The 9,638-nt window shown below is 39.9% G+C and overlaps 1 protein-coding gene across 4 annotated transcripts in view; it reads left to right on the plus strand.

Moving 5' to 3' along the window:
* carm1l (coactivator-associated arginine methyltransferase 1, like) overlaps positions 1-9,480 on the plus strand; it is a 12,459-nt gene extending 2,979 nt beyond the window's left edge. For 2 of the 4 annotated variants that reach the window (XM_066651198.1, XM_066651199.1), the window contains exons 4-14: positions 289-395; positions 479-583; positions 836-946; positions 2,502-2,679; positions 2,794-2,884; positions 6,345-6,426; positions 6,518-6,603; positions 6,696-6,785; positions 7,330-7,467; positions 7,752-7,841; positions 8,999-9,479. In XM_066651198.1, the coding sequence (XP_066507295.1) occupies positions 289-395; positions 479-583; positions 836-946; positions 2,502-2,679; positions 2,794-2,884; positions 6,345-6,426; positions 6,518-6,603; positions 6,696-6,785; positions 7,330-7,467; positions 7,752-7,841; positions 8,999-9,008 (1,088 nt within the window). In that variant the 3' untranslated portion in view covers positions 9,009-9,479. Of the gene's footprint in view, positions 1-288; positions 396-478; positions 584-835; positions 947-2,501; positions 2,680-2,793; positions 2,885-6,344; positions 6,427-6,517; positions 6,604-6,695; positions 6,786-7,329; positions 7,468-7,751; positions 7,842-8,998 lie in introns of all 4 variants that reach the window. The other 2 variants (XM_066651200.1, XM_066651201.1) reach the window with 2 other exon arrangements.
* Positions 9,481-9,638: the final 158 nt, after the last annotated feature.

Here is a 9,638-nt window from a genome sequence, read left to right on the forward strand (position 1 = left end):
ACATTGACCTACATGCTTAAACATACAGGCAGATGTTTCTATATAATGTTGCATGTTTCCTTCTTCAAATTAAAAGATATAAACACCTAACTGGACCATATATTCTCAAATTGGTACCATCTATATATGAAAACTAAGCTGCCAGAATATACTTTTAAAGAATTAAATGGCACTAAATGTTACTGTATATGGTCGAATTACTGTAGGGTGAATTGTATTTACACATGGCCTGTGATACTTTATTATCCTGGTTTAACTCCTAAGATTAAACTGTTCCCTCAATCCCAGATTTCCAGACTTTCCACAGTTTACTGAAGTCATGTCTGGACTCTGGCAAAGAGAGGTCAGCATTTGATCAGAGAACAGACAACTCCTCTGCCCTCCAATACTTTCAGGTAAACCTTTACCTGGAGCTCATAATGAAATATACCTCAGCGAATTCTAACAGTGTCATGTAAGATTATGCATTTTCTTGCAGTTTTATGGCTGTCTTTCTCAGCAGCAGAACATGCTTCAGGATTACCTGAGGACAGCCACGTATCAAAAAGCCATTCTACTCAACGAAATTGACTTCAGAGATAAGGTCAGTCAGTGAGAAAACACTATAGAGCTGTCACTGAATTACACATATATTTCTACCCTGGCTTTTACTACTACTACTACTTCTGCTACTACTACTACTTCCAGAAGTGGCAAAAGTAAATATCTTTTCCAGGATATCATTCTAATTTCATTGATTTTCTGCTACTATATACTATTTACATCTCCAGCATTTAGCAGACATTCTTTTAATAAGTAAACTAATCTGGTGTTTTCATTTTCTCTCTGTCTCCAGGTAGTGCTGGATGTGGGCTGTGGAACTGGAATTTTGTCATTTTTTGCTGTCCAGGCTGGAGCAAAGAAAGTGTATGCAGTGGAGGCCAGTGCAGTGGCCAAATATGCAGAAGTACTTACACTATATTTTCTAAGTTCACATTAGTATAGTACATGATTTCACATTTATTCTTTTCTTGTGTTGCCTGTGTAAATCTTAGACTAATGGACTTTGTGTGAAGTGTCTAAGAGTGTTACACAGAGCTCTAAAGGTTGTTCTGCACATGTCTTGAATGCATGACATTCTGGCTGTTTAATGACTTATGGAGCGATCTGGCGTTTGTCTGAGGTCCTGCTGTGTGCATGTGTGTGTGTGTGTGGGTGTGAGAGTGAGAGTGAGAGTGAGAGAGAGAGAGAGAGAGAGAGAGAGAGAGAGAGAGAGAGAGAGAGACAGGGCAGGGGGAGTAAAGGAAGCATATTTTCATGGCTGGATGGATGCTTGCTCTACAGTCAAGCATGGTTTAAACGGCTCGATTTTCACTCATTTGTTGGTTTTTAGACGACTACCAGATGTGTTTCTTCTGGTTTCCAGCACGTCGCAGCAGATCTGCCAAACACAGTCTTACCTTCACCTCACTTTCCCTCTTTGTTTAGGAACTGCAGTTTAGGCACACAATATGTTGTTGTGTTCTTAGAGTGATTAATATCAGCTCAGCCCACATTTTTGCCCGTGTTGCAGCATGTGCCCTAAAAACACTACAACCCTGTAGGTGGACCATAATACATAAGGAAATGGGGTTATATTACAGTCACTGATTTTGATTCATAGTGCCCTTCAAAGCCTTGGTGAAACAATGATTCTTTTATTTCTCTGAGTTACATTATTGTTTATTGTTACTGTTTGCTTAATACTTCAAAATAATTTGCTTCAACTATCACAAGTTTCAGGTTTATCAAGTACACATCTATTTATACTAACACATGTATACAGGGTGAGTCAAAAGTCGCAGGACACCCTTTTATCTGAATACCCCAGCAAGTAATGGATGAGAGGGCCTAGCTTTTAGGCTATGTCCGGAACATAACCACCATCTTGAAAGACGCCATATTGGATCAAGGGCAAGTTTTTCCAATGGGAAGGTGGTCATGTAGCATATCAAAGAAATAAAAGGGTCTCCTGTGACTATTGACTCACCCTGGATATATATAATTTAATCAGTTATAAGTTATTACATAAAAATGTTATTTATTGTTTATTTACATAAAACGCCCTGTGAAGGACTGGCGCCCCCTCCAGGGTGTATTCCCGCCTTGCGCCCAATGATTCCAGGTAGGCTCTGGACCCACCGCGACCCTGAACTGGATAAGGGTTACAGATAATGTATGGATGAATGAATGAATGAATGAATTTACATAAAACACTCTTCTGATGATGTATCTTGAAGGTGGGAGGACCTATTCACTATTGGGTGGATTCTCTAATCAGAATGTTTTTCTTCTATAAAGCTTTTGTTATGACATAAAGTGTGATTACTTTCTTGAATGTAAACCTGGATAGTCTTTCAGTTGTTCAGTTACTTCACCCAGACAAACAAAACCTTTGCCTGGAAGAATTTAAAGGCTCAGAGTTCCCAATCTTCTAATGAACAGTGTAAATGTGGTTTGACTGATGACGTATTTGTGTTCAGGTACTAGTGAAGAGTAACGGCATGTCTGACAGGATCATGGTCCTTGCTGGGAAGATTGAGGAGATGTCCTGCCCAGAGAAAGTGGACGTCATCATTTCTGAACCTATTGGCTACATGCTCCTCAATGAGAGGATGCTGGAGAGCTACTTATACTCCAAAATCTGGCTGAAGCCCAAAGGTAGGGGAATATACTGTATACTCTAGCACAGTGCTCTGTTTTGTACCACATTATTGTCATTAACTGTTGGGACTGATGCCTGTTTTTGTTTTTCTTTTTTTTGTTTTTGGTTAGGTATGATGTTCCCCACCTTCAGTGACATCCACCTGGCTCCTTTTACTGATGAACAGCTTTACCTGGAGCACCTTGCACGCTCCAGCTTTTGGTAACATTTTGTTATAGTTTTTCAACTTAGGTCTATGCTGCAGTTTAGTTGTTCCCTCCAAATCCCCACAAGCTGCGGTTGTGCTGAGGGCCTTCCAACTTCTCCAGATTGAACTTGCAATGTCCTGACAATAGGGCCAATGATTGGATGGGGTACAACTTGTGATTCTTAAATTTGTGCAAACATTTTGGTTGCAATATCACTTTAAGGGTAGTCCTAATGTTCAAAGAGCCTACATATTCCCTCTCTGCTTCATGCTTCTTTCTGAATGTTTACAGTCTCATCCATGAGGGTTTATTTGACATCTCCCGCAGGCCCCTGCGGTTGGCCATCAAAAGAGAGGGCAATCAGCCCAACACCCACGGCTTGCGGCCTACCAGGATGGTGCCGTGACCTGGGCTGAGCCTCCAGCACTGTAAAACGCTCCACTGCCATCCAAACCTGACTCATAGCAGAGACACAGGCTTCTCACATCATCTCCATCTCTCTCTGCTCCAGTGGTGTAGTTAACCAAGCAGAGTGCCGGGAAGATGGTGCCAGTCATCTAAAACACCTTTCCATGCAATCGCAAGCAGTTTTGCCCTCTCCCAAACTTGTTGCAGCAACCCCAGTTCTCCCGCCCTCCATTTTGTAAAATTTACTCTGCTCCTATCTTCAACACCAGTTGAATCCCCTTGGAATCCTGGCATGCAGATGCAGTGAAAGCTCCTCTGAGGAGCTTGTTAGCCAATATCTGCCTACATCTTCACTCCAGCGATGACAGATTCTCCTGAGCCGTAACCTGAGACTCACTCTCGTCAACTCTATCTGCCCAAGAAAATCACTGACGCTCTTTCTCCAACACCAGCATTCATGTCTCATCAAAGGACACAAGACTATATCCAAAATAAATGGATTCAACTTACTGACCTTTTAGAATAAGAACATTAATAAGGACTGCAGCAGCACTCTTATGGGAAGACTTTAGAGTAGATGCTGTGAACATTTCTTGATACCGTAATTCCACAAAAGCACTAGTAATGTATGGATGTTAAATGCTTAGCTGTAGATCACTAATGCCACTCCAACTAATAACAAAGATACTGGATGGAGCTTAACAATTAGAGAACATAGAATCGCTGCTCCAGAGTCCAATATTATAGGGCTTTATACCGCTCAAGGTGACACTAGCCATTGAGTTTGGTGACCTTAAGTGTGTGCAACTGATGCCTGCAACACACTCAAAAAAGCTGGGACAGGTGCATGTATTCTTTTAATTATACTGTTTTAATCTTGGGAATTGAAAACACAAATATTGGCAGTTTTTTAAGTGGAATATCTTGCTGTTTACAAGACTTGAGATTCTTAACAGTCTGTGGTCAGCTTTAACTGATTCTTATTTCCATGATGCACTATATAATTTCCATAGGACACAGAGGGTCAGGTTGCATTTCTTAACTCAGCTGCGAATTGTGTTCAGTGACAAGGATTTTCCAAAGTACTATCCAACCCATGTCCATTAAAGTAGCTTAATACCACCTGGGACTCAATGCTTTTGTCACCCTTAGTGTCCACCCTTAGCCTTTACACACGAAGATTTCTCCCTGAATCATTTGAAACAGATGATTATGTTTTGGGCGGCACGGTGGCGCAGCATGTAGTGTCACAGTGACACAGCTCCAGGGACCTGGAGGTTGTGGGTTCAAGTCCCACTCCGGGCGACTGTCTGTGAGTAGTTTGGTGTTTTCTCCCTGTGTCCGTGTGGGTTTCCTCTGGGTGACTGTCTGTGAGGAGTGTGGTGTGTTCTCCTTGTGTCCGTGTGGGTTTCCTCTGGGTGACTGTCTGTGAGGAGTGTGGTGTGTTCTCCCTGTGTCTGCGTGGGTTTCCTCTGGGTGACTGTCTGTGAGGAGTGTGGTGTGTTCTCCCTGTGTCTGCGTGGGTTTCCTCTGGGTGACTGTCTGTGAGGAGTGTGGTGTGTTCTCCCTGTGTCTGCGTGGGTTTCCTCTGGGTGACTGTCTGTGAGGAGTGTGGTGTGTTCTCCCTATGTCCGTGTGGGTTTTCTCCCATGGTCCAAAATCACATGTTGGTATTTAGATTGGCGACTCAAAAGTGTCCATGGGTGTGAGTGTGTGTGAATGTGTGTGTGTGAGGTACTGGCGCCCACTCCAAGTTGTGTTTCTGCTTTGCGCCCAGTGATTCCGGGTAGGCTCCAGACCCACTGCGACCCTGAACTGGATAAGTGGTTACAGACAACGAACAAATGATCATGTTTTTCTTGCATTTTACAAAATGTCCCAAAATTTCTGTAAATGGAATTTTTAAATAAATGTTATAATTAGCCTTGATTCTACATAAAAAATCTGTTATTGTTTCATAAAACGTATACTACAACTTTAACAATTGTTTAAATACTTTAATGATTCTTAGCTCTGTTTAATAAAGTTAACAGAACTATTGTCATCAGAAGCTTTAGTGCATTCGTATGTGATCGGATTCCTTGGCTTTCACTGATATTAACCATTAGCAGATGTACCAATAAGGTTATGCCAGATTTAGTGCTATTCAAAGCAGGGTATCAATTTTTGCACATTGGCTTAGGCTGTAAATGGCTTTAGGTGGCAGTGCTGCCTTTCTCTGCCAGATTCCATCTGTGTGACTCTCACTGTGGACAAATGGGCAACATATGTGTCTCAATTTGGTGGTCATTTTGAGTTTGTAATTCTTTGGTGGTTTTCTTAGAGAGTGTGGTATCAAAATGGCTGTTTAATATAATGTTTATTTTTTTCCCCTCAAGATCTCATGTTTCTTTTGTAATTATAGGATAAAACAAGTTGTGTCTCAGTATAATAAAAAAATTTAGAATGGTCTTCTCAAAGAATAATAAGTTATTTTCTCCATGTAATGCAGTCTAAGCCAATTTTTGAACACCAGTGATTGATTTTCCCAGAACCTATGCAGAAAACAAACATAAATATGGTGTTTTCTTTTATTTTTAGAGGCCATTTACATTAGTTTTCTAATATAATAACTTTTGAATTGTCAGCTTATTTCAGGAATTAGAGAATATGTGTGCTAAGAAGTGTTATGGTGTGTTTTCTGTTCATTCATTCATTATCTGTAACTCTTATCCAGTTCAGGGTCGCAGTGGGTCCAGAGCCTACCTGGAATCATTGAGCGTAGGAGGGGGCGACACACATACACACACTCCTCCCCTCCCTACAGACACTTTTGAGTCGCCAATCCACCTACCAACATGTGTTTTTGACTGTGGGAGGAAACCAGAGCGCCCGGAGGAAACCCACGCAGACACAGGGAGAACACACCACACTCCTCACAAACAGTCACCCGGAGCAGGAATCGAACGCACAACCTCCAGGTCCCTGGAGCTGTGTGACTGCGACACTACCTGCTGCACCACCGTGCCGCCCTGTGTTTTCTGTATTTATGTTTATTTTCACTTATGAAAATGGTGTTTCCACAGGCTCCAGACGTGTTTCTATGGTGTAAATCTAAGCAGACTCCATCCAGCGGCAAGCGATGAATTCTTCAGACAGCCAATAGTAGTGTGTCTTATCAGAGTTTATTCTTTTCTTTAAGAACATGTTTTTATTATTTTATCAGAGAGTAATTCTTTGCTAATGCTGTGCTCTCCAGGACACTTTTGAGATGCAGGTTCTGATGGCCAGGTCTGTCAAATACACCATCAACTTCCTTGAGTCTAAAGAAGAGGACTTGCACAGGTGATTTACACAGTTGATCATTTCCTCTCTGCCTGTAAAACAGCAGCTTCACAGTTGACACATGTCTCTTTCTGACTTATTAAAAAATACAGAATGGAGATTCCCTTCATGTTTAAACTCCTGCAGTCTGGACTGGTTCATGGCCTTGCGTTCTGGTTTGATGTGGCGTTTGTAGGTTCCAGGTAAGAGTCAGGCACTGCTTAAATGAGTAGTGCAGTACAATAAAGGTAAAAAATATACTGGTGAATCAGTATAGTATGACACTCCTTAAAAATAAATACTGAAAACCTAATACTTATTGCGTATTTTCTAACCCAATTTTCTCCACAGTTTAAGTCATTGCCAGTTCCATCCTTGTGCTAGGTCACTCGATCCCACAACACCGTGAAGCTGAGTTAACACAGGCTAACAGCTGATAACAGATTTCCTGGAATAATGTTGGGTAATGATGTAAAAGGGAGGGCCATACTACCCATCAAGGTAGAGAGTGAGAACAGTTATGTTCTATTGACTTCTGGTTTCAGAAGGCTGAGGAATCACCATGGATCAAATTTACTATCTCCTTTGATCATGAAATTGTCATGAAATGCTTATTTTAGGTATTGTGTAGTCTAAACAGTTTTACAGGAAATAGTTTGCAGACAAAACTATTTATTTATCAAATAATTCATTCAAACCTGAATTACACAGGGTTTTATGTCTTAACAAATGTATGGTCTTTTAAAGGATGACAGTATGGCTGTCTACTGCTCCCCATGAGCCTCTGTCTCATTGGTACCAGGTCCGATGTCTCCTCCAGACTCCTCTGTTTGCTAAAATGGGACAGACTTTGTCTGGGCAAGTTCTACTCATTGCCAACAAGAGGTATTGTGCAGGAAATATACAAACTCCATTTCCAGTGTGTTGCAAATGTCCAATTCTGCTTGTGTTTATGCTTAAAATATACATTTAAATTGCTCAGTGAAAATGCTGGAAATATTTTGTCCTTTTGTCTGTAAAAGATAATTAATTTTTAATTTTACAAAATTTTTTTACTAAAAAATATCTGGAAATGGGGTTTGTAAAATCATTCATGAAAAAGAAAACGTACTGGAATCTCTGTTGTTAAATCACTGACAGATTTGGCGTTTACTGTTTATTTTGCACAGACAGAGTTATGACATTCACATCACAGCTGTTGTTGATGAGTCTGGCTTTAAATCTGGCAACACATTGGATCTCAAGAATCCATTCTTTCGGTGGGTACTATTCCATCAACCTTCAAGATATCTGTTTCAATTGTTTAAAAGAAGAGTTTTGTGCATTATTTCCCTCTCACCTGAAATGTAGTCCAACAACCAAATCAGGTTTGGTCTGGAGTATTCTTCTGTATTATTATACTTCTTTTAAAGACTTGAGACACAAGAATACAGTTGAATAGTTAAATCTATATATTAAGTCTATATCACATAAACTACTATAGTATTGTAGCTACAGTGCTAAACTAAATAGCAAACTGAACATCAGACACCAAATATGTCCTGGAAAAAAATACTATGTAAATAAACCTTGATGTCTTGCAGCCCATGCTGTTTAGAAGGCAGTATTTTAACATGAAGGTAGCAAGGTGGCTCAACAGGTAGTGTCTCTGTCACACGGCTACAGAGAGGGTTGTGGGTTTAAGATACACTCCTGTGAGGAGTTTGGTGTGTTCTCCCCATGCCAGCATGGGTTTCCTCCCACAATCCAAAAACACACATGTCCATAAGCGTGAGTGAATGTGTGAGTCTGTGGTGCCCTGCGATGGACTAGCCCCACTGTCCAGGGTGTGTTCTGGCCTTGTCCCCAGTGATTCCAGGCAGGCTCCAAACAAACCGTGAACCTGAACTGGACAAACAGTTACAATATAAATTTTAACATGAAGTTAGCTGTAAGCAGATTTGAGACAGGGCAGCAATACCTGAATGTCATTTGGTAGAGAAACATTAATTTTACATAAAATTCATATTCACTGCACTGTCGCAAAATAAGGAGTCATCTACGCTCTCTTGCAAATTTGCCTGAATAAAGGCACCTCAACAGCAGCCTGTACAACACCATTCAAGCACAGTTCTTCCTCCCTCAGAAACCTGCCTTAATACAAAGAAGGTTTCAGACACTGTCAGTGCCAGAATGCTGTGCCAGTTTGCTTTTTGTACAAACCAACGAGTGTCATTATTCGGCCTACAGCCATCTAAATACTAGATGTTACTTTGCTGCCACCTGGGGGTTGAGAAAGTTTGCCAAACCTAGATTTAATTTCTTAAATCTGATCCTGTTTTAATCCATTCCTTTGTGGCCCTATGTGAATCAAAGTTAATATCAGCTACTTGCCACTGTAGCTTTAAAACTATTTTATTTTTTATCTTTTTTTTAGGTATGCATGAACACCTGTCCCCTTCTTGACCATCATTGACTCTGCCTTAATGAGATTTATGTGATTTTTTTAATTTGTTTCAGATTTTATACAGTTAACATTGTACTTATTTGTGTAAATTAAATGCAAATAAAGCATCAAATAAGCTGTGTTTAGTGACTTGGTTTTTATTTTACATTTGTATGGAAGTTATATTAATATAATTAAAAAACATTATCTAAGGTAAGAATATCTATTTACAGGCACCAGAGGTTTGGGATTTTTTTATTCAGCAGCTCATGTTTTTGAACATTGTGTGTCAAGGTAACTGTTTATTTCCATTGTAGTTATCTGTTTAAATATTATCACTGTTTTCAACAAGCTGAATTTTTTTTTAAATATTTGTATTGGTAAATAAATTGATCAGTTATCATAACTACGTTCTAAATATTTTAGAGCTGGTTGTTGCACTATAATAAACTGTTTTTGTTAACATTAATGTTCTATCCAATCCCACAACGATATAAAATAAATGACCATAAAGCAACGATATAGTGGTTGTCATTAATAACCCAATAAAAAAGTGTATTTTATTTTATTTTATGTTTGTAAAAAATGCATAGCCAAATGCAACTGAAAGCCGTAAATTGACTGTCGCAAA

The sequence above is a fragment of the Hoplias malabaricus genome, chromosome 18, assembly GCF_029633855.1.
Source record: "Hoplias malabaricus isolate fHopMal1 chromosome 18, fHopMal1.hap1, whole genome shotgun sequence".
NCBI classification, from domain to species: Eukaryota; Metazoa; Chordata; class Actinopteri; order Characiformes; family Erythrinidae; genus Hoplias; species Hoplias malabaricus.